The sequence below is a fragment of the Gadus macrocephalus genome, chromosome 3, assembly GCF_031168955.1.
Source record: "Gadus macrocephalus chromosome 3, ASM3116895v1".
In the NCBI taxonomy this organism is placed as follows: Eukaryota; Metazoa; Chordata; class Actinopteri; order Gadiformes; family Gadidae; genus Gadus; species Gadus macrocephalus.
In genome coordinates this window covers 15,997,375-16,023,393 of record NC_082384.1, presented here as the reverse complement: position 1 = coordinate 16,023,393, position 26,019 = coordinate 15,997,375, and the positions used below count along the sequence as shown (strand labels likewise).

General features: G+C 43.6%; 1 protein-coding gene across 4 annotated transcripts in view; it reads left to right on the top strand.

Moving 5' to 3' along the window:
- Positions 1-26,019, top strand: part of inpp4b (inositol polyphosphate-4-phosphatase type II B) — a 134,144-nt gene that overhangs the window by 4,346 nt on the left and 103,779 nt on the right. For 2 of the 4 annotated variants that reach the window (XM_060047615.1, XM_060047614.1), the window contains exons 2-4: positions 8,759-8,803; positions 15,362-15,480; positions 22,617-22,733. In XM_060047615.1, coding sequence (XP_059903598.1) covers positions 8,759-8,803; positions 15,362-15,480; positions 22,617-22,733 — 281 coding nt within the window. Of the gene's footprint in view, positions 1-8,758; positions 8,804-15,361; positions 15,481-16,377; positions 16,883-18,628; positions 18,827-22,616; positions 22,734-26,019 lie in introns of those variants that run through there. The other 2 variants (XM_060047616.1, XM_060047617.1) reach the window with 2 other exon arrangements.

The following is a 26,019-nucleotide window of genomic DNA, read 5'->3' as shown; positions in this document are numbered from 1 at the left end:
CCCTTCGTTGACAATACTAATCATTGATAGTGATCCAAAAAATATCGGGTCTCTTAAATGTGCTATATCAGAGTTCTTCATAAACCCCGGCTGTCGGCTAAACGGCAGATTAGGGCGAGATATTCCGGCCGGCTTGTTTTCTGACTAAATTGATGGTAAGGTCTAGCAATCCGCTCTGTGTAATCTGCTTCTTTTGGTTTTCAACACACCAACATCGGAGGGTTTACAAATACTTTTTCAATAGCGAGATATTCATAAAGGTTTCTAGTTTCCTGGATTAAGATGAGATTTTTTTTTACTTTACGGATTTATTAGTTAACCTTGTACCTAAAGCCCTACATCTAGCTTTACATTTAGGCCATTTGGCAGATGCTTTTATCTTACAATAATTACATTTCTCAGAAGAAAGAGAAACAAAAATATAGAGCTGTTGGTACAGTAAGGATGTTCATAAAACAAATGCCAAGCACTTACAATTGCCAGGTTGACCCATTCCCTGCATAAAACAAAGATAGCTAGGATAAGATGCTTCACGTAAGTACTATTTTTAAGTGCCAGGACATCCAACATACATTAAGTGCGTACGAGGGGTGTTTTTAGGAGAGTATAGGGGGAGAAAGGGTGGTGGGGGGTAATGAGGGAGGCTTTTAGAGTCCAGGTGAACTCTGAACAAGTGAGTCTTTAGTCTCTTGAGGAAGCTTGTGAGCGACTTTGCAGTCCTGACATCGACAGGGAGCTCATTCCACCATTGCCGTGCTGAAACAGAGAAGAGTTGTGACTTTTTTGTGAGACCTTTTCTTGTTCTTGTGATGCCGGCTCCATGTGTGCTGCTGAGGTAGTTGAGCGGAGTGCTCAAGCTTTGCAAGATCGAAGAGACTGCAAATAACTTTGTTTCTACATTAACAGGCAATGTATGGATATGCAGAATCCGACATCAACATTCAAATACATTTTAAATGAGAGAATACTATTGTGGGACATAGAGGGGAGACCGAAATATAAGGTAAATAAATAAATTGGTGGGCGTACACTTACCATTGTTAAAATAGCCTCTACAAGACTAAATGACTTGTAAATGAAGCATTTACCAACGTGTGTAAACTAAATTCTTATCGAAAAATAAACATTTAAAAGACTTGCAGTCAAGCCATAAAATAAATATCAATTCTGTAATGAATTTATTGTCGTCTAACCTTTCCACCAAATAAAGTAGCGCAAATTTTACAGCCTCTTTTATATGTTTGTATTAGTGCCGTCAGTTTAACACGTTATTAACGGCGTTAACGCAAACCAATTTTAACGGCGTTAATTCTTTTATAGCGCGATTAACGCTCTTTTGGCTTGGCAAACGTTGTAGTTTTTTCACCTGTTGTCTAGCAACAACTAAAAACTACAACACCATACTGGATCTAGCTACACTGGAAACGAAACAACAAGCAGGCCGCACAAATTTGTTGGGGCAAGCAAGGATACGGAGCGGGTGAAAAACTCCTTAAAAGTGTGTGTGTGTTTGTGTGTCACTGTTCGAGCCTGCACGAGAGTTCAATGTTGTCATTAGCTGTTACGTCTTTCTGACCAATCGCAGTTCAAGGCCCACTGTGACTGTACCACTTCGGGAGAGGCCGCTCAGTTACTCCCCTCTAGACAAAATCGACTTGGTTGCGACGTTGACAGTTGTTGCTGCTGTTTTGTTGAGTGAGTGAGAGGTTGCGGGCGCACAGCTTAGGCTGCCGGACGGCGCTGCAAGGAAATTTTATAACCGCAATATTGTTATCCCGCAGTAATCAGCCCGACAGCCCCGAAACGTTATCCGCCCATCGGGAATTCTCCCGACTCTCCCGATTACCACTCCGCCACCGTCTGTGTGTGTGTGTGTGTGTGTGTGTGTGTGTGTGTGTGTGTGTGTGTGTGTGTGTGTGCGTGTACGTGTGTGTGTGTGTGTGTGTGAAGGCGTTATTCGATAGCCTGGTAATGTGTATAGGCCTACGTACGGTAGGAATATTCATACTGGTTTAAATAATAAATGGCATAGTATTTCCCATCTTTGCTGAGCAAGAGTTTTGTTCAAAAGTTCAGTGATTGAAACAAATAAAAGCCTGGGCTATTGAAGTTTTACGGTAGTTCTACCACTGTCATGCACCCGATGTCAAGGGGACCGGGTTGAATTCATATATCCTCTTCTTATATCCATCTTAACAAATATATTTTATTACTGTCCGTCTCAACACTCTCTGATCTCACTAAAAGGCTGACAGCACGAAATCAAGGGATATTTAGAATAGAAAAAAAAATTGCGATTAATCGCGAGTTAACTATGACATTAATGCAGTGAATCGCAATTAAATATTTGAATCGCTTGACAGCACTAGTTTTTATTCATCATAAAAACCTATTATCGCATTGAAATGTACTGTATCGAGTGTATATGTGACACAAAAAGGAAGTTCATCTACCAGTCACCTGGGCAGCTAAGCCAAAAAGTTGATTTCGGACACTGGTTAATCGCAAAAATAAATGGCTGAATCATCCCCTTACCTTCACAACGCCCGTCCTTAACCCTGGACATCCCAACCTGCCGGCTGTATGAACCGACGGGAGCCCTGTTTCTACACACACCCTAATGATTCATAACACTTCATTAAACACCAGCAAACAAAACCATCTGTCCCCTCTCATTCTCCCAGGGCAGCGCCGGTGTCACGATAACTCACTCTGCCATTCAGCACCACTTTACCTTAATGGGAGGCCTCATCCCAGCTAGCATCAATCGAGTTAGAGGTGTTTTTAGCACACGCTGGTCGGGGTAGGGTGGCGGTGAGGGGGGAAGGTTTGATTGAATCATCATTGGCTGAAGAAACGCAGGTGGTTCCAAGCTGAACTGAAAGTGAAACTCCTATCCTAGAGGATATGCTGGGGGGGCTAGGGGGGCGTGGATGGTGGCCTGAAATGGAGGCACCAAGACCCTCATATTTCTACTGGACCCATGAGAAGGAATAGCTAAAGCCGGGGTTAACAGAGGAAAAGGGGGTGGTTGGTTTAGATGGAGTCCCTACCAACTGAAAGAAAAGAAAGTAGAAAAAACCTGAAACCCCACGGACAGTGAACTAGGCCAGAGAGCGATGAATTATTGATGGTATCTGTCCAAAGTTAAAGGTAAATGTTATTCTAAAGATAAACAGCAGGGAGGATTCCCTGGCTCTTAGAATTTTTACATGTAATATTTATTCATGGAAGGATATGCAGCAGTGATTGGGAAAATGCTTTGCATTGACTCTGTATGGCCATGAGTATGTATCTAAGCTCTTGTTTTGGTAATCATATTGGTATCTTCAGGTCAGTTAAGATTGGATGCAATGGGTATCTCAGTCATGCTAGGTGGTGACCTTTTCCTGCCATTATCTTCCATCTGGTGGGAATTTGCAGCAATCCCCTTGTACAGCCCACCTTTCCTCTGCCTTGCTATTTATTTGTGTAACACTTGCTACATATGGATTTAATAGTTTTATTTGTTCATGTCTGAGTGACTGAGACTTGGAATTTGTGTGTGCAAACCTGTGTGTATGAACACATGGTTGGGTAAGGCAGGAGAGGGTTAAATGACCGTCTGCATAGCAGCAGACCGCCAAGGCTCCTGAGAATTAATGAACTTTGTCCCCTCTGAGAAATGCCCTAATCTTCCCCTCCTGCTCATAAATTACTTGCCCTCCTCTTCCCTCGTCGTATTCCTACGTGACCACCTGCAGCCCCCTCCCCTGCCACCAGCACAGACAGTGGGGTGATATATTATCGGAGGCGTGCATGGGCCACGCTCTTATTTTGCAGAGCCATATTAAACTGCGCTAAAGCACGGGAACGCACACCTCATTTGCTTTGGGTCCCCTCATGGGGTTATGACTGGTAGTGCCTCCAGCAAGCGAGTGCCTCCCAGCCTCCCTGGCTGGCTTGCTCCCTGGCTGGGCTCATATTACCATATTCATGATGCCAGCCGTTATTGATTATAAACACTGCACCTGTGCCACTTTCTCCCTCCAACACACATCGCAGTGCTGGAGGTGGGTGACCCGAGTGCGTCACCAGCCAGGCGACAGCTGGATGGATATGAAGGGGGTGGGTTGGGGTGGTGGTGGAGGAGGTGGTGGTTCATGTCGTTCGCCCACACTGCTGTAATGGCTAAACATCATAATTAGGGTGGAGGGTTGCTCATGCTTCATGCCGTGTCCTTCGTAGTGAAACGTTTTTTTCTTATTAATTTGTTTGTCTTTTCACATTTCTTTGGCATGCAGGTGTATATATATATATATATATATATATATATATATATATATATTCTTTATGTGGTTGGGTTTTGGGCCGTAGCTAGGTAAACAGCGAGTGTTTAATATGTCCGCAGGTCCATCCATTAGCTGAAATCTAAGACACCCGGGAGAAATGCCCTGATTGTGCTTATGTCACAGGTGGTGTGTTGCCGAGTTGGGCAACACACTCCCTACTTTTTTCCATCATTGCTCATGGGCTGAATTGTGGCAGCTGGCACAGCTTCCTGCAGACTCCACAAGCCTGAACAGAGATAATAAAAACGGCGAATGACATAGTGAGGTTCATGTTCACACTATTTACACTCCAGGCCTTCTACTTGTTGATGTCATAACCAGGACATCTTTAGACTATTTGCACTTTGTTTGTTTATCTCCATTATTCATCATTTTCTTTTCTTCTTCCCTTTATCCTTCTCCATCATCATCATCATCATCATCCTCATTACCATCATCTTCACCATCTAACCCTCCTCCTTCTTCCATCCGTCCTTCGCCCTATTATTATGCATGTGTTTCATGCTCACCCCCTCGCTCCAGATGATGTTGCTCTAGATGTCACATATGGAGATGGATAGAGGTAAGAGGGCTGCGTTGGTGACAAGTGACAGTCCCTCATGATAACGCTCGCACTACAAACAGGACGCAAACAGCTGCCTCCGCCTGATCCCACTTTGCTGAAGGGCTCTCTGTAGCTCCCACCAAATGTGATATCCAGCCTTGTTATAGTTTCATCACACTCACGGGAAGCTTTAGTGGCTCTGACATGAGGCGATATACCCCCGGAGGCACACGATGATGATGATGATGTCAATGACGATGACGATGAGATGATGATGAGATGAAAGTGAAAACAGGCCACCGTACATGTGTGGAATAAGCATGTGTGTGTGTGTGTGTGTTTTGAGTGTCGTGTGTGTGTGACTGCATGCTCATTTCATCATGTCTGTAAACAGATTCCATGCGTCTATGTATCCAGGGCCTATGCAGCACCTGTTTACAGACCTCAGAAGATTGCATGAAAATTGCATAGCTTCGCCGCTGGTGTGTAGTGCACACATTGAGATACAATTGGGATTTCGAGATGATTGGCTCTCAAGAGTGTCTTGACTATTTCAAATGATTTGCATCATTTAGTTTGTTTGTTTATCCTTGAATTTCTTTCAATTTAGCATTTGGACTGAATTTAATTTGTTTTCAGATGCATACAATTTCACGCTAAAGAACCTACAGGAAGTGGTAAATAATTCTCAGAAGGTACAGCACATGTATATTTTTTTATTGCAGATTTTCCCCCATTCTTGTAAAGCAGATATTTTAGCACGGCCTCATGAGGTCGATGTCAAATTTTGCCACTTCTGCAAAACGCTGCACATCATTATTTTCCGAATTTGGATTTAGTCCATTTTGGAATGTGAAAATATACAGCTATCTCCCAACATTTATATGATTCTTCAGCTGTCTACAACTTTATGGCTACTATTCACAGCATAGTTAAGTATGACAAGATTGTGTTTATATGTTGAGAACAACGCAAGTTACTTTGGATAGAAGCATCTGCTAAATCGCTAAATAGTAAACACATCAAAAGGTACCTTTCAACTAATGATGCCATTTATTTTGCCTGGGAGTCCCTATTTGATGATGATGATGATGATGATCAATGAGACTATGTTGCACATTTACATAGGCTCTGTTATAATTAATTCTGTCATGCATGCTTTTATATTTAAATCGGTCAGTATCCAAATTGCTAATTGGTGCTCTCAAATTAGCAACATGTGTCCTGCAAACACAGATTTATGGTCTCTAACGATCAATGTGATCCCTCAAATCACAAATGTTCATCCTTGGCTCTGTTTATTGCTAAAAAATATATGATATGATAAATAGATGATAAATAAATAATTTAACTAGCAATACCTGGTTCCTTTGGTCAAGCCAATCGGTTGTTTGCAAAACCAAAGTAAATATCTTATTTTGTTTTGGAATGTGTACATCCCCGAAAGTCCTTTCTGAGACCATTACATTTAGCTCTTTCTTTTCTGCCAAAAAGTTCATTGAATCCTTTGCAAAACAAACATCCTCTATCGAGATCTGAGACTACCGGTAATTCGGCTATTGAAAGTATTATCAGACCCACACATCACACTGAGACATCGTGTGCCCCTGGTGAAGAAAGCTAACACAGCTTCCGTTCAACCTTGCCTGCCCGCTCTTGCTGAGCTAACAAAAAAACATCCAACCTATGCCCTACGCCCTATAAACCATCCTTAAAGGAACTGTTTCCAGCCCTGCGTCCCATTTTGCTTGTGAGATTAAGGTAGGTTAGAGTCAATCTTTTATTGTCCCCGATCACAGCGGTGGTCACAGAAAATACGGTGCACTGCAATACAATATATAGCAGCATTAAATTAGCAAACCAAATTCATTATAACCATCAAGATAGAACAGAGACAAATAAAGGGGGCAGCTCAAACAGACGCACACTAAACCGCTGCGGTAATAGAGGTTGACAATAAGTAATACTAAATGATTACTGTGTGTAAGCTATTAAAATAAATGGCATCAAAAGCTCCTTCAAGAAGCCAATAGGAGAAGAGATCAATGAGAGCCCCTCCTGGTGAAGCCAAACCTTCACCTTGCAGAGTGTGCGGAGTGTTAAAAAACTGCCTGTTTCTATAAAGTGACTCTTACTTATAAGAGGTAGACATATAGCCTGATGTTCTCTGACTTGGTAGAGGTAGGAGACACCACAGAGCTTGATGTTCTCTCGCTTGGTAGAGGTAGGAGACATAAACTTTCCTCTAACTTTCATGTTTTGAGACTTGTTTCTGTTTTTCTACAGAAGCTGCCCAACTACCAGATCAACATGTATAAAAGTTAAAACAGACTTAATAAAAGTGGAATTTTAACATATTTCTGAGTGCTTATCGACATTCAGATCTAGCTAGTCTCTATTTACTTGCCCAGAACACTTTGCCAGTAAGACTGCTGTGATCGCGCTTTTATTCAAAAGAATTATGACAAGATAGGACCTGAACCAGGCAGGACCCACAGACTCATCCATACTTGAATTTTGACTTCACTAGATGAATGCAATACACTGATCTCCAGCCTAGCACACTCAACAAGCAAGGAAACAACTACGATTCTCAGGCAACCCCAAGCATTGTTTTCACCTTAGTGACCAAGAGGGAGGGAAATGTGAGAAAATATTTTTGAGGTCAACAATCTGTATTTTCATTAGTAAAAAGGAATGGCTTGGAAAGAAAGAGAAATCCTGTCTGGGAGAATCCATGGTATCTTCGTCATTCATCATTTGAATGCCTAATGATCTCTGGGGATCTCTGTGTTGCATTGTATTTAATCCGAAATATACAGATGTTAAAAGCAGACAGATTGTCCTTTGATCGTTTTCTTCTGCCCTAATCGGAAAGTTCAACCCAACTGACCAAGCACTTGGCAGTTGGACCTTTAAACAAATCCTGTGTGCGACCTTTTCTTTCCTAAAAAAACTTAGGCCAAAGCGGTGAGACCTCACCGCTAACATATTCAACATCACTGCGTCCTCATCCATATAAAGGATCCCTATGAGGGATCGGGGGATTTTAAGTGACACGTATACCTAATGCCACAAGGAGACACCATACGCCAGCGACCATCCAGCATCCATGGCCCATTAGGGAGGCTGATGAGCCTTGTAGAGACTGATTGTGTACTGCCAGCACCCCGGCTGACAGAGACAGAGATAAGTGACCAACGCCAGGTGTGGGGCCAATCTCTGCGCAGGTGGCTGTGTGTGGCTAAGCGTTTTTCATCTGCATGTAGCTTATGCCCGTGTGTGTTTGTGTGTGTAATATATATATGCTCCATGCCTGTGGTGTATGGTAATGCGGGACGGATGGCGTTATTATGGAATGCGGCAAACCAGAGACAGTTCCCGGCTAATCGCCAAAGCATAAGCGCTGGAGGGGGCAAAGCAATGGATGCATACCAAGTCTTGTTCTGACACACGGTGCATTCGGACAAAAGGGTCTGGGTGCTGGATATTTGCATAATCTAAAGTGAAGCAGCTCCATCAATCACTGTGACGTTTTGGGAGCCCTCTGACGCACACCTAGTGCTATTAAGATGCTATCTCCACAGAGAATTTATGTCTGCATTTTAACACATTGTCTCGTCTGCATGCTCCGTGCCATAGCTTCACCTTTTTGAACCGTCTTCCAAAGGGTTCCATAAAATGTCAAAGCAAGTTATAGCTGGGGAATTTGTTATTATTTGTAACATTGTTTGTGTTCTTTCCCCTGTTCTCTCTCTCTCTCTCTCTCTCTCTCTCTCTCTCTCTCTCTCTCTCTCTCTCTCTCTCTCTCTCTCTCTCTCTCTTTCTACACCCGCCACCACAACCACCACTCTCTCTCATCCATCTCTATCTGTGTCTGAAGGAGTGCTGTTCAGTCCCAAGTTCCCCCGTGTGGAGTTCAACATCGGTGAGTGTCTGTCATGTTAAGTATTTACTACTTTGTATACTTGTCTCTATGATTTTGAGTGACTTTCGATGATATCCATGAAAGGACATCAGCTCATCAACTTGAAGAAAGGCATCGGAGGTGAAGTGCTGCGCACATCAGTAGGAAAAAATAATGAGAACATGCGTTGGTAGCCATTTTGGTTCAAACTAGTTCTGGTTCCTACTAATCCAATTTACTATGTGTCCAGTGGATCACCATTTAAGAACATTTAGATGATTTATGAACATGTCTAGGATTAAATATGAACAATTTATTCCTTATGACACCATTGATAAAGTGTTTCTGATCAATGTTGCACAATTCGGGGTCAGCCTTTTAATTCTTATATACTTTAACTGGTTTCTCTTATTTTCTCATATGTCGTAACAAATGTTTACAGCGTTTTTCCGCAACAGCTTAGGTTGAAGAGCCGTGTTACTCTGTGTGTGCTACTCTTTTATTGTTATTTTATTTTCCATAATTAACTTCCCCTAGAATTATTAAACTCAAGTAATGCAAGCTAACAGTAGGCTAACAGAGGCTCGCCTCAAAGACATCGTGTTGACGATTTCCGGTCGGCCGAAAGCACCAAAGCCCCACCTGCCAGTGTGCGGGTTCTCTGATCAATCTGCTGTACGACACCAAAAGGATGAGACAGCCTGGAAGAGGGGCCCTTGAGGCCCTCGCTTGATAAGACACGGCCCTCCCAGCGGCATTAGGTGGCGGGAAAGGGGGAGGGAGTGAGTGAGAGGGTGTCAGCGAGGGGCCTTAGGAGGGGGTGGCTGAATGGCAGACAATTATTTGGTCCACAAAACTCTCATCTGATGGTATTTTGTGATAGTCGGTGCACGCTGCCACACACCATCACACACTATCACACAATGGATATATAGCAAGTGGTTGTTTCAGTGGAGTTGGCCATACGATAAGTTGGCGCCACTTCTTTAACAGAGAATAATATAGTACAGAGGATGGAAATACTTACAGGACATTAATGAATATGTACACTTGTGTAGCAGCAATGAAAACCCACTCAATTAAATTTGATATGTGTGCATTTGCACAGACACACACGCACGCACACACACGCACACATAAACACAACCACACACAGGGAGCTTTCTGTCTTGTATTGTAAATTAAATTATTAGATAGAGTAGACAAATATAGCCTACTGAACGCCATGATCAGTGTAACCGTGGTTACAGCTGTCAAGGATATTGCGATGTTTTCAAGCTTGACCAAATTAAATATGAAAACATTATCTTTATTGCGTATCGCTAGGAGCACTATTATTAAATAGCAAGGGTCGAACATCATTATTATGAAGTGTATTGTTTCAGCTTTTCTGCATCGTCTGCAAAATTGAACACGCGGTGGACAGGAAGGAATGAGAGAAGAATGCAGCATAATTAGCCGAAGTAGCAAACAGGTGTTTCAAAATTGTGGCATGGGCAAATAATAGTGTCAAATTAATTGAGGGGTTGGAATAATTACCTACAATGAACCCACATATTGCGGAGACAAGCGGATATTTCCGCCCTGTGGCAGCTCCCCGGGACGCCTTTCAATTAAACAGTTTTTCTGATTAATTGGGAAGTTGTCACAGCCTGTTGCATTAAAACAATTTTCCAGTAAATGCATCTTGAAAGAGCCGAATATATTCCAATCACACAAAATAAATAGCCGTAGTAATTGACGCCACCGAGGATCGGCAAACATTATTACAGGCGGTGTTGAATCGTTCCCAGGGATCATACTTGGCGTAACTTGGTCATTAAGTTATTTGCCTGAAATGCCAAGTCACCCTATTGAGGAATTAATTTGTGCCTAAGCTAAGGCATACAATTCAGCACTAAATGAACGCCCCAAAAACTCTAAATATACAGATTTGGCAAATTATTCTTTGGTGTGTCACTTTTCTAAATGCCGATTTAATGCTCTTTTAGTCCCCAGATATTTACCGCCATAATCTTAAATCAGACTCATTCATCTAGCATTCTCCCCTCTCTCTCTTTCTTCCTTTCTCTCTCTCTCTCTCTCTCTCTCTCTCTCTCTCTCTCTCTCTCTCTCTCTCTCTCTCTCTCTCTCTCACTCTCTCACTCTCTCTCTGTCTCTTTCTCTCTCTCTCTCTCTCGCTCTCTTGCTCTCTCTCTCACTTTCTCTCTCTCTCTCTCTCTCTCTCTCTCTCTCTCTCTCTCTCTCTCTCTCTCTCTCTCTCTCTTTCTCTTTCTCTTGCTCTCTGGCTCTATTGCTCTCTTTTCATTTACAACCCCAGTCCACCATGTCTCGCTCTAAAGTCAGAGTGTTTCTCTAGGGGACTCTATCGGCCCGTCCCTCATGTCATGGCGTCTGTCAGCCACCACCCAACGTGCCGTAATAGCTCTGACCTCAGCGTGGTCACCTACACTCCCATGCCCCCCTCCCCCGTCCACCCTCAGAACCAACCCAAAGGTACAGCACGGTAGTGTGGACGAAATGCATGGCCTGTTCTGGTTCAATCACTGCATGGATGGTTCCCCTTTCTTAGGGTGATAAATCCGATCGGGCCCTGTCCAACGATACTTCCTCAGGGAGGTTTCATTCACTTTGTCACTCCTCTTCACACTGAGTCATAGCACGCACGTGTGTGTGTCTGTGTGTGTGTGTGTCTGAGTTTGTATGCAGGAAGAGGCTTGTGGTTGTCTTTATATATATAGGTTGCTAAAATGTATACCTTTATCTGTATATATAAAAGACGACAGACATGGAGATGAGATTACAGAAAGAGAGTTGAACAAATAAATGATTAAATAGATGGAAAGCAAGAAACAACAAAGGCACTGGGGAATTGTGTGTAGCCTGTACTTCTGCATACATTTTGTGTGGAAAAAAAGCTGAATCAATGTGGTGTTGGCATTGCTAAGATGTGTCCTGTCTCTGTATTCACAACTCAGCTGCAGCCTTTGTGCAACCATTACACACCTCGTAGGTCCCTTTGAAAACCCAAATAACTAACGTAACGATCTTAAAGGGAAAAATATGGACGCACCATTCATAGCCATAAGAGAGAGATAACAGGCACGGTTGTGTGTGTGTGTGTGTGTGTGTGTGTGTGTGTGTGTGTGTGTGTGTGTGTGTGTGTGTGTGTGTGTGTGTGTGTGTGTGTGTGTGTGTGTGTGTGTGTGTGTGTGTGTGTGTGCTGTCTATAAATGCATGTTTCAGAGCTGTACTTTCTTGTAGTCATTCTCTGATGCCAGTAGATCTGAAAGGAATCAGAGACCCCCCTTAAAGCCCCCCATGCTGCCATCCACATATTTACTCTGCCTTGTGTTTGGTTATAGCAGTCATCTATATGCTCTTTTTGCATCAATTTGCTGTGTCATATACATGACATACATGTGTATACGTGACTAAAGAAGAAAGCATTGACACACACAAACACACACGTACTGAGTTCTTTACCTGCAACTACACACCCGCAGACACTTACAGACCCACACAAGTCTTTCATCTGCAACTGTTCACACATCCACAAACTTGTAACCTACACATTTTCTGGTTTAACACTATCTTCCCTCAGTAAATTAATCCTTACTTTAATGCAGCGGCTGGATTGTTGAAGGCAAAATTCTAATCTATATGCCTCACAGGGTTGAGGACTTTGTTTGTTAATGGTTTTGCAGACCCTGTAGTGTTCTGAAGATACAGCCATCTGATTTGGAGGATCGGTACCTGCTACCTACACTGCTTTCTTGCTAATTTTAAATGTAGTTATTTGACCCTTTGGACCCTCATGGTGTTTTGTTCTAGCTTATTCCATTCTGATAAGATGTTCTTTATTAAGCCCAGACGGGAGTTTCAGCACAACATTTTGTAAGATGCAATTTAGCAGATAAAATAACATGGAAAACACCACAACGTGTGTATGTCTTCGCTACAGCCAAGGATCAAGGATATCATTATTATCCCCGAGATGCAGTTTGTTGTACAGCGAGCAGTAACCACATCACCATCGAATAAACAATAAGTATAGTATAAAAATCTGGTGGAGTAAGGTTGTAGGCCTCTCTACACCAATATATCTCTGGTTGGGACTTTCTTAAAGAGGGCCCGGTGCAAGCAATGAACTGGACTTGATACACGCTCTGTTGTGTGCTGCACAATTTGTCTCGGCATGTCATTATTTAGTCACACGCACCACAATTTTCCAGTCACCATTTCATTCAAGACTGCTCCTCCACTGAGCATTTATTTACATTAGAGCTGTCAGTTAAACGCGTTATTAACGGCGTTAACGCAAACCAATTTTAACGGCGTTAAAAAAATTATCGCGCGATTAACGCAAATATTTTATTTACAAAAACAAAGAAGCAGTAGCCTGACTGCTATGTTCAAATGACATTTGTTCAAAGCAGTCGTTTAATTGCACTATAGGCTCTTTTTTTGTATCGTCCTGTTTTGATCAGTATATGCCAATGTTGTTATCAATAAAAAATCATTTGCACAAGACAAGCCGATGCACTTCACCATGTTGATAAGAGAATTAAAATGAGAAGAATTATGGGACAAAAAAATCAAGGGATATTTAGCATAGAAAAAGAATTTGCGATTAATCGCGATTAATCGTGAGTTAACTATGACATTAATGCGATTAATCACGATTAAATATTTTAATCGCTTGACAGCTCTAATTTATATCAAATATGGTGTTTTTAGAATCTTTGCAGTTATGTCAAGAATAGTATAGTGGTGGTTGGAAAGGGAAAAGTCAGCCACCATGTTATCCATGTTTAATGGATCTATTTCATCCTGCTTGGCAGCAGGAAATCTTTGTGTTAAGTATGTTTGGTCTGTGTATTTGGATCAATTACAATGCAAACCTTACCCAAGCTTTGCAGTGCTATTTTTACTTGTTATTATCAGGGCTGGGCCGAATACATCATTTCAAGCTTTGAATATTCGTTTGGTTTTCCATACCAGCGTTTGTATAACATCAATTCACACAGCATATCTTTCCCTGCTTGATTCGGAGCCGGAGACCAAATATTTTTTTTTATCAACACATAATTTTTATTTTTTAAGTTCTACACTGATATTTTCATTTCGTAAGGAAAACGACAATATCACATAGGATAATAGCCTAAAGCTCCACTCACATCAGTCCAATCTTGTTTCTACCAACACAACTTAGTTCCTACTCTACAAACGAATATCAGATATTTGGAAATTCAGGCTAGTTAGTTTTTCACTAGTTATAATAACTTAGATGTAAAAAGCGTATATTTTACTTATTTACGGAAATATACATAAAAAAAATAAAAAAATAATTGGTATTATATTTTCTTTTGGCTTGCCTTATCTTCCATATTTAAATAATTATGGCTTGCCTCACAACCTAAAAATAAAAAGGTCTGATATCATAATAATTGTTCCAGTTTTGATGAGAAGACATCTGGGCCAGTCCATTTAGGGTGTGTCTGTCCATAGACAGGAAACGTTGGTTTCCTCTGAGGAATTGTGGGAAGCAAATGTGCCTTCCTGTCCTATGAGCGATAACAGGATCCGGTGACTGCTTGTACAAATTAAAAAGCTCATAAATCGCAGTCTCATGGACACACAGCGAAATTGCCGACATGCACTTCATTAAACTAGGCATTCAAGGTAAAACTATTCACACTGCTTTGACTGCCTTTATTTTGTCTGTGGGGGAAGGTTATTTCCTAGACCTAGTATATTTTACTTTAGATTCCAGGACTGGACGTGCTCTTGACTATTGGCTCTTTGAAGCTGACTGGTGATACAGGCTGACATCTGTGATGTTCACACCTTTGTAAGAAAGGACATTCAAGTCCCATGCTTTGCTTTACTTCAAAGATGTTTCAGTAAAAAGCATGTATGTGACGTAATATACCATGTATATTTCCTAGGATGTATAGGGAGTAGCAAATTACATTGTATTAATGTTGGCTAAACATAACTCATTATGAGGGGTTTTTGGTCAGAATATGTACAAAGTGTCTAGTGCTTATATTCTCGTCTGATTTCTTGTGAGCAGAACAAAACTGGGTGCAGAACAGTTTAGTTGCTAAGGTGGTCGACTCCCGGCCACAGGGGCAATTGGCTCAATCCCCTGCCTCTGAACCTTACCTGTAGGTGTCCTTGAGCAACTTTTCCCAGCCCCGCCCTGCTTCTCAATTCGATTCAAATAACTTAATTTCCCCTTAAGGAATTTAATTTGCCAGGTTCAATAACAGTGCATTCAAGACATGTGAGGCAGGAAACATACAAGTAGATGACATCATACAAGTGCAGGCTTAAAGCAGTCTACGGTTAAATCATGTATACAAACATAGGCTAGAGGATTTCATTATAGTTCTTTGTTAACTTCTTTAGCATATATCCGTAGACATGATTTAACCCCTCAATGGTCATTTTAGACTGCTTTAGGCCAGTGGTGCTACAAGGAAGATCCCCTCCCCCATCTCCCTCCATCCTTCTCTGGTTGTACCCTCTGCTGTACATGCGTTTGACTGGCTCCCTTCTCCCCCTCCCTAGCTTGTCGTGACCTGGTGATATCTGGCAGCAACAGGAAGCCCAGCGCGGTGGTCCACGTGGCGGTGGTGGACCCCCGCGAGCAGTCCCTTGTCAGCCAGACCTCGACAGAGACCGTGGAGGTAAGGGGACACATGCATATGCACACAAACATACACACACACACACACACACACACACACACACATACACACACACACACATACACAAACACACACACACACACACACACACACACACACACACACACACACACACACACACACACACACACACATACAAAAACACACACACACACACACACACACACACACACACACACACACACACACACACACACACACGTGCATCTAAGGACACACATGCATACACACACACATGCACATACATGCCGACAGTCGCAGACACACTAAAATGCACAGTAAATACAAGATACAAAGATAAATCCACATACAGACACAGGAAATGGTAAACACGCACACAAACACAATTCCTTGCATAGGTGTGCATTTGTACTCTGTACATTCTATGCCTCTTACTCTGAACCGTATTGTTTTTGTGTGTGTGCTGTGTTTCAGCCCGTCCTCTCCGTCTAGCTCTTCTCCTACCGTGTCTTTATTGCAACTGAGCCAGCTATCTGGAACACTAAACACACACTAACCTCCTCCATGGTTACCTTCTTTCCCTGTGACATTTGAGGATTTCTGACTCTGAGGGTCTGTGTGTGTGTGTGTGTGTGTGTGTGTGTGTGTGTGTGTGTGTACGTGCCCAATAGGGGAATCTTAGGGAGACATTTGTGCCCTCTGATCTCTTAAACTGACTACTGATCTCTTAGGCTGACAGAAGGAGAGAGGGAGAGAGATTGCTGTTTCCATGGCAACAACTCCACACATGTGTGTTTGGGGAGGGGGGGCAGCTAGGGTGAACGGCGTGGCAACAGCTGCCCTAAGTTCCAGCATGGAACCACACTTTGCTTCAATGCATACGGAGTGCAGGCACACAGCCACATTCACACACACACACACACACACACACACACACACACACACACACACACACACACACACACACACACACACACACACACACACACACACACACACACACAGACACATGCCAAAACACAAGCCAACACACACCCAGTCTCTTCCCACCGTCTGCTCAAAGTTTTTCCTTTCTGTTCCATGAGGGCAAAGGCTCCATGAGGAGGAACCACAGAGATCAGTTCACTTCCTTGCTAAGCTAATCGCGCTGAACTAGCAGAACGTATTCAGGACGCCTGCTCCACTACGCTCTACTCCTGCAGACTAGTCAAAGGATTACTTTCTGTGTGTGTGTCTAAGTGTGTCCGTGTTTTGCGCGTACAGGATGTGGTGGTGTAATATATGCTTGCTCAGCTAAGCGCACACATACACATACACACACAAACACACACGCACTGCTTGTGCAGGGATGATTTCATGGCCCCAGTGTGCAGGATTTTGAAATAGGACCATGGACTGCTTTCGGCTGCAGAAGAACAGGGTAGGTACCAACCCCATAAATACTGCATTGCAAATGGAAAGTTTCTTCTGTCATAGTTCAGCGTGCTGGGCTATGTTGCGGCACATGTAGCGGGGTTGCGTTGCCTTGTCGCGTCATGTCAAAAAAGAAGGACTTAGCCATGGCCACTCATTGTAAGGTTTGGAAGTTTGACAGGCTTTGAAATGATATTGAAATGTGAACATGGCTGTGTTTCAGCGAGTCTGAGCGGCTCTCACGCGTCAACAGCAGCATAGCTCTTTTTATGGATTCAGTGGGATGGCTTCTAGGGATTTACTGGGATGTTTAACAGAAATCTGTTTTTTTGTTTTTAATTCTGCTACATTGCAGTAAACTGTTGCTGGCAGTCTTTTATTTGTTTTTCGTCTCTTAGCAGTTGTCCTAAGGACACAGCTGTTGCCAACCTCAGATTCGTCCCGTCTTTGTTCTTGTGAGAGTGGGTGCATGCCTTGTGTCGGCAAGCACATGCGTGTGTGTGTGAGAGAGTGAGAATGTGTGCACGTGTGTACGTGTGAATCCGCACGGTGAGACGTGTGGTCCTTAAGATGAGGTCCATCTGTGTCCATCCTATTGGTCACATTCTCAAGAGGCCTCTCTCGTTTGTATGAAGGTCAGTGCCTGGGCCAAGAATCTCCCTCTTTTAGATCTGGGGGGAGGACGTATTGTTGATAATGGAGGCAAAGCCCCAGAATCAATGCAAACTCAAGTCTAAATAACCTTTCAAAGTAGCTCCAAGTCCTCCTTAAACCACTGAGGTCGTATAAGGTGCTGGGGAGGCACAAGACGCAAGATGAAAGAAATTAAAGAACGCACACACTGCTTACCAGTGTAAGAGTGTCTTCTTTGTCGGACCATCCATTAGGAGTATGAATATAATCACGGTATTGGAAGGAGCCTTCCATTTAGAGTGTCATCGAATGACATTGTAATCTGCTATCCAACATTCTCAGTGTGGGATTTGCAATTTGAATTTGCAATATCCGGGGAGGGGGAGGGGCGGGGGTGGTTGAGTTTTGGTTCTGGGTTTGAATCCCAATGTCCGCTGTCTAACCATGAGCACCAGCACCTTGAAATGTCCCATACTTGGACATCTTCGAAATACAAAAGAGCATAGAGCGCAAGCTATTGGATATCTGCTGTTGATTTGCATTGAATTCAAGACATGCAGAACTGAAAGTCATATGACCTCAAGCGGCACACTAATATGCCAGCCAGACAAAAATCCTGTTAAATGAACATGACTTGTGGTTCCAACAGAGCCAGTATTCCCAAGGAGATTCTCATATCAGTCAAATCCAGGGGATAAAACGGCCTTTGATGTCATGTGAGTTGAAGCGGAGCGTTCCATGACACAGTCCCAAACGGTCTTTCCGTCTGTGTGTCTGTGTGTGTGTGTGTGTGTGTGTGTGTGTGTGTTTACACAGCCTGAGCGGTCAAGGGAATTACTTATAAAAAAAACGATCTCAACTACAAACAGAGATTCCCTCAGATCCCGCCCAATATACAGTTAACATGCAGTATTTATAACACACAAAAACACACACACACACACACACACATGCCACAAATAAATAGCTACCAACTCACGCAGACACACACACACACCAGACAGACAAACGAGACCAAACAAACAGAGCAACTTATACGGACTGGCGCGCCCCACCCACACTAATGGGCCCGGGCGGGCGTCGCGGGGAGGCTGCGGAGCGAGCCCATCACACAGCAGGCGGGGGCGTGAGAGGCAGCTGTCTCTGTAGCATATGCTCGCAGCAGCGGGGAGAGTCTGGCTGAATGAGCGATTGTGTGGCGGGCTCTGGCTGCTTGTCTGTGTGAATGAGGACAGGCGGACTGCCTTAACTCAGCCTGACGGCGGCACTAAGAGGACCCGGCTGCACGGGAGCTCAGTGCTCTCGGACCGACATGCTGGTGAGCGAGAGCAGCACCGCGCACTCTGCCACCAGAGAGGAGTGCTGTGTGTGTGTGTGTGTGTGTGTGTGTGTGTGTGTGTGTGTGTGTGTGTGTGTGTGTGTGTGTGTGTGTGTGTGTGTGTGTGTGTGTGTGTGTGTGTATTGAGTGTCTGTGTGTCTGTGTGTGTACTTTTTAACTTTTATGTTTTATATGTCTGTTTTAATGTTGTTTTAATATCATGCACTTTTATGTATGTTTATTATCTTGTGTGTGTGTGTGTGAACTTGAGGTGTTGGCACACCTATGTGTACTTGTTTCTGCTTGTGAATGCCTGTGTCTAAATCTTTATTTATATGTTTTTGCATGTGTTTGTTTCTGTACCACTGCATTATTTGCACGCACGTATGTTTGTGTGTATGTGTGTCTGTGTGTGTTTTTGGAAAAAAGGGACAAACAAGACAGTGAGTCGGTCAGTAAGCCCCCCCCCCCCCAAACTCTTCGGATCTACACGATTCACGTTAATGTCCTTTTTTGAGTTAAAAACAGTGAATTTCGCCAAAAGGTGACTAGTTTGCAGGTATGACTGACACAGTGTGTGTGTGTGTGTGTGTGTGTGTGTGTGTGTGTGTGTGTGTGTGTTTTTTCCCATTCTATCTATGGCCATGCACGGTCCAGATATACAGTCATGTATTCAGGGAGAGCCAGGCTCCGTCCAGGCAGCACACTGATCTCATTGTGCCTAGAACCAATGGGCTTTTTCCGAGGGGCTGTAGCCAATGAGTTCCTTGCCCAGGTAGCTCCATGGCTGGCCGGCTGGGCGACTCCGCTGGGTGACCAGAACCAGTAGAACCATCATGCTTAGGGAAGCGGTAACCAGCTGACACAAGCTTATGTGCGTTGGATTGCATTTGCCCCCCTGCTCAGCACTTTTAGGAAGCTTTATCTTAATACCAGGGATAAAAAATAAAAAAAACGGTTATTTGTGGTGGGTGGAGAAGGGTCTATGTATGTATTTTTAATGCATATGTGTGTGTGTGTGTGTGTGTGTGTGTGTGTGTGTGTGTGTGTGTGTGTGTGTGTGTGTGTGTGTGTGTGTGTGTGTGTGTGTGTGTGTGTGTGTGTGTGTGTGTTCGTGTTTCTTACAACTGTCTGTTTGCTGCTTGGGTTGGAAATTCTACACTACCTCTATAGCGTGGCTCTCTGACACATGCGAGAGCTCATGCTTGGAAAGTGTCTATGAATGCACACTGTGTGTGGTTGGCAATCCAGCTTTACAGTAAGGCATTGCGGTAGTTGTATAATATACTGTGTGTGTGTGTGTGTGTGTGTGTGTGTGTGTGTGTGTGTGTGTGTGTGTGTGTGTGTGTGTGTGGCAGGGTGTGTTTGTCTACGTGTTATCTGAGTGCTATCTGGACTGGGCCTTGGCGTGTCCTCTGTCCGTCCCCACAGGCCGGATTCCAGGGCTGCCCCAGAGAGCAGCGATCAGGAAGAGGAAGCTCTGGCTGTAAACACACACCTCTTTGATTCTGTTCAGTCTGGTTCCCCGCTGAACGATTGAATAATTTCCTAGCAGGGATGACAGGTTGAGCACTCAAATCTAAATGTCATGTGAAATCAGCTAATTGCTTTTCCACAGTCAACAGTCAAGTGCAAATGTACCCCATATTTGCTTTGAAGGGCCACTATTTTACCAACCGGTTGGTATGTGATTAGCCACAGCAAGCCGTTTTAACATCTGCCCTGGCCGGCGACTTGGTGACATCACAATTGATCCTCATTGAGGTATGCTGGATAGTTCATAAATGCATTTATATAGCGCTTTTACCCAAGCGCTTTACAATATTGCCTAACATTCACACATTCATGCACACATTCAGGTACACATTCACACACCTACGGCGGTGTCAGCCATGCAAGGCGACAGCCAGCTCGTCTGGAGCCACTCTACCTCCTGAGCTACTGCCACCCATCAGTCTACAAACAATCCCAGTGGACTATGGAAACTGGTAGGCTTATCAATCCATCCTACGTCTAGGTTTCAGGTACTCCAAACTAAAAATTCACAGCTCAGGGCAGATTTTTAAATGGGCTGAAATGGCTAATCACACCCAATAGGTGTGACTTTTCTAAAATTACTAAAATTACTCTAAAATTAGCCCATCATCAAAATCGATCCTGAGGTTTAGGAGAAAGATAAATTACCAAGAGTTCAAGAGGAACCAACCCCTTTGACTAAAACAACATTTCTGACCACAAGTGTCTCAAAATAACTGAGAAAAATTGCTTCATCGCAAAAAGCTTTGGAAAAAAAACACAGCTGCCTACAACAACAACAACAACAAGAGCCAGTCCCATTTCAAGTACGTACAAATATGCAATAAATCTCTGCAAAAAACCTGTGTTTGGCGACCGTTTGTGAGTAATGGAGTTACGGTCTGATAAACTTTAACAGCGGCATTTATCTTTGCCGGCCTCCGGTCTTGGAACGCTATGTTTGGTGTGGAGCCAGAAAACCCAGCCCAACCCCTTGAAGAAAACAGTGGTAAATGGTGGTTGTGGTTATTAAGAGAGGCACGGTGGCGTTACTGCGCCGAAGGGACTGCTTCTGTACTTTAACTCTCCTTTAAGTCACATTTGAGATCAATTCCAGCCCTCACCATGGCTCCCAGATTGCTGATCCAAACTGCCACATCGGACGGGTGAGGCATGAGCATAGTCTCTTTAGGATTCTGGAACTGTCCTCCGACTGCAGCGAGACACAAAAATATAGAAGAAATTCCGCCTACAGTTTTAGAGGATCTATATGTTTTATGTTCTGGAAAAAAAAACGGATTCCACTCGTAGACTTATACCAACAGACCCCTCTGTTTAGGTTTGAAAGGTTTGATTTGATGCGATGGTATTCAGTTTATTGGGCAACCAATTATAAAGCATCCTGAAGGTTTGCAATTGAAAGTGTTGATCCTTATTTCTAAAGTGGACCTTGATGTTGTTTATGCTATGACAGTCAAAGTTCTCTTATTCTAATTCTCTTCACACTGTCTGGTATCACATTAGTACCACAATAAAATAATCTGTTACCTTCATTAATATTCATATTTATTCATTACTGGCCTAGAAGAATGGGAGGTTGGTGTCCATACACAACAGCTTGTGAGGTCATGATTGCATATTGCAAAATGCCAATAGATGAAAGAGACACACTGGGAGTGTGCTGGGTATGATAATAAAATACCTCCCCATGGCCAGCATAGTCTACTGGGAGTAATTACAGTGTGTGTGTGTGTGTGTGTGTGTGTGTGTGTGTGTGTGTGTGTGTGTGTGTGTGTGTGTGTGTGTGTGTGTGTGTGTGTGTGTGTGTGTTTCTGTGTGTGTGTGTGTGTGTGTGTGTGTGTGTGTGTGTGTGTGTGTGTGTGTGTGTGTGTGTGGCAAGTTTGTGTTTTTGTGTGTGTGGCAAGTTTGTGTTTGGGTGTGTGTGTGCGTGTGTGGCAAGTTTGTGTTTGTGTGTGCAGCCCGCCTGCTCTACTGCATGCTTTGTCCTGCAGGTATCCTACATGTGTTGTTGCCAGCCCACCTGTCATGGTGGCTAGCTCGTGGCCTGTTTCTTTTGGACAGGACTTTTATTTTGATAGGCTCCCAGTGTTGCCGGAGCCCCCGGTCAGCCCCAGCAGGAAGAGCTTTATCTTCAACCTTCTTGGGCTCTTTCATCAGTTGGGTACAAAGCTGGTTAGCAGGTGGAGGCTTGGAGGAGGGAGGCTTCACTGATGATTTACCTTCTTCCTTTGCATGCGTGCCATTTCTCTGCCAGGCTAACCGAGACCCCCTGTTTCTGACGGGGGTCACCTTCCCTCCGGAGCAGCCGGCCAGCCCAGAGACGCTGGTCAAACTAACCGTCTACGATGTGAAGGACAAGAGCCGCCAAGCTGTGAGTCAACTTCTTTTATTCCCGCTGTGTGTTTGCATGTTCCCCCGAGCACGAGCAACAGAGAGGAATGGGGAGGCGGGGGGGGGGGGGGGGGGGGGGGGGGCGGATTTTGGATTCTGTTTGTGGAGGATGTGTCTTTGAGGTTTTTTCTTTTTTTTTCTCTGAGGGGATTGAAGAGAGAGGGAAAGCGCTGTGAGAAACGCTGGCGCAGACCCTCATTATCCATAAATTCATCCGGCGTATCTGGAGGTCCTTAGATGTGGGTGGTGAATTACTGCATAATTTCAGTAATCATGCATGCACTGTCAGTCACGCACCCAGCCCTTGAGTTGTGAGCGAACTGGGTGGGGAAGGCTCCACTGTGTGTAAGGGTGTTGCGGTTTGGGGTGGTGGTGCAGCTGGGGTCTATCCACTTGGGGGGGGGGGGGGACGACGACGACTACCAGCCAGAATGGTAGGGGGGGAGAGATTTATGTATTGTTTTGTTGTCATGTTTAACTTTTTTTAAGTAGCATAATGTTCTTGGAACACCGTAGCTCTTGAGTGATCTAAAATAGGTGTGTACAGTACCGTTTACTGAAATACCAACTGAAAAAAATATTGAATGATTCATGTCACTAAATGATTAATCCGGAATTTTGTGCCATTTATATCGTTACAAACCCTTCCAAACCGTGGTTGATGCAACATATGTTAACCGAGCAACAAGCTTTCAGGTGGAGCAGATTGTTCCTGAGAAACCACCAACATTTTAGATTGCCACTTTAAAGGCTGCTTAATTATTCAAACCTAAGACCTAACTACTAACGAATGCGATGTGCATACATTCATTGGGACATTGTCATTACCAGCAGGTGTTTATTTGGGCGGATGAAGTGTGGTGAAGCATATGCATGAAAATATAAGAAGCTGTGTTCAGCTGCTCCAAGCAGAGATGGTTGTTGCCTTACATGGCTGATACTTACAGCTGACAAACAATCTGCATGAAGTCTGAATTGCAATGGATGGCCAAACATTTTATATACAGTATATATTCATATATTTATTTTTTTAATTGAAGTCAGCTTGAAATTACACTTTTATTTTCAGCAGCACCAAGGAAGTGATTCGTAAAATGAAACCACGTTCTAAGCCTTCCATTGCCAACCTAACTCCGGGATGGGAAATGTTACATCCTAAACCCAATCACCTAGCCTTGAGGCCTTTTAAAATCATCCATGTCTGGTTTGAAGTAGTTGTTTGTTGTTTTTCCAACTCATGCTCAAGAGAAATAAGTCCTCTTTTCAGTTTGTTATATTGTTATGCTACATCGGTACTGTTATTTTCCTCCCTCTTAAAAGACTGGTAGTATAATTTGATCAAATTCAATGCCAACTATAAATTTATAAAAGGCGTCCGTGAATGTTCTGTGGTTCGTATAAACATGTGAAAACGTTGGTAATAACAAACACCTGAAGCATTTCACATTTGATATATGAGACAAAACAAATGCTGTATGATACATTTTAACTAGGCGTTTGTTGTGACTTGTGTTATCAGGGACTTGCTACATTTCACTTGAGTTAATTTCTGTAATTTGTTATTAGAGGCAGCGATATTAATCTGAATCTCTTTACTCACTATTGCGCTCCCTACTCTCTCTGTCTACCTCTCTTTCTCTATTTTGCCCTCTCTTGTTCTCATTCTTACCTTGCTCCGGGTGAGATTTCAGCCGAGCAGCTGTCACTCTGTCATTGATGCAGATGACACTGCGCGTCATTCAGGCTTGACATCTCAACGCTCAGGGCCCAACCCTTGACCCCGAGGAGGGAGCCTACTGCGATCGGCCTCTCGCTGGGTTCACGTCTGGCTCCTTATCTCCTCACCTCTCCACAGCGCTGAATACTGAAACGCTTCTGTCTTTTTTCACCCCTTCGGCTTTGATGAGCGGGATCACAACCCTTTCTGAGAAATGCATCCTCCCTCTGTCAATTCCTTTCTATACCTTTATCTCTCCTGTCTTTTACTGAAAAGGGAAGACAGGAGGCGAGAAAAAAATAAACATAGTAGGCAGAGGAGCAAAACCAGATGAAGTACAACTGTGCTCTTCATTCTTCCCTCTCTTACTGGGAAGGAATAGAGGAATCAAATAAATAAGTCTTCCTGTCTTTGTCTCTTCCTCTCTTCCTCTCATCGTCTCATCCTCTCTATCTCTCTTTCTCGCTTCCTCTATCCCTCTCTTCCTCTCTTCCTTTCTTCCTGTCTTCTGCTCCGCACACACAGAGCAGTAGAACAGTTTGATAGTTATCTCTCTCCCACTCCCACTCACACAGTTACTTTTTCTCGGAGCTGCGGTTAGCATTCAACGTTTCAGCTCGGCTGGGCACGGCTTGGTGCAGCTTGGCTTGTCTGGGTCTCATTAGGGAGTCTTTACGTGACATAGCCGTGACCCCTGACAACGAGCTAACACACCGCTGCTGCTCCCAGCTGTTTAAGTGGCAAAGTGGAGGGCATTCAGCTGAGACCCAAGTTATTTTATGTTGCATTTCTTTCTTTTTTTGCAGTGAATCTGGGATATGCGGCTGTGTACAGTGCAATTCTGTGAAGTGGATGCCGTGTGTGCGTGTGTGTGTGTGTGTATGCGTGTTTGTGTTTGCAAGTGTGTGCTTGTGTGCACAGCTATTTTCCAAGGCCAACTGAGCTATTGATGAGCTTGCCGGTTGGAGTGAGGTGTTTTTCTTTGTGTGTGTTTCTGTATGTTTGCATGTCTGTGGATGTGTCCACATTAGCACATAAACAGAAAACTTTGGCACTTCTTTTCAGTGGTTTCCTGCAGTTAATCCCACACATTCCAAGTATCAAATAGCATATGTCATTGCCATGGATTCAATCTAGCATAGCCAGAGCTATTCCTTAAGAAATATTAAAAAAGGTATTGGACAGGAAAGAGGGGGAAATTGATTCTTGAAGACCAAAAAGATCTTGCGGTTGATATCCCTTTGCCTTGGGCATCGGTTTTGACACATTTTGGGTGATTGCTACGCGGTCATTAATATTGAACAGATATCAGGAGGAGCTCAGAGGCAGGCAGTAGGGCAGTGGATGAGGGCTACATCTTTCTATTAAATGTCAGCTGTCCAGCCTCGAGTTCTTCCTCACCAATGAAGATCAGGGGCTCTCGTCCGCTTTGTCACTTTCTCTGTGACTCCTCACTTCCAAAGCAATCCCAATGCAGTCTGATGCCCACCTATTCCCCAGTTCCCTGTTGAAATCCTTGAATGTGTTCATCACACCTTAGGCGAAGCAT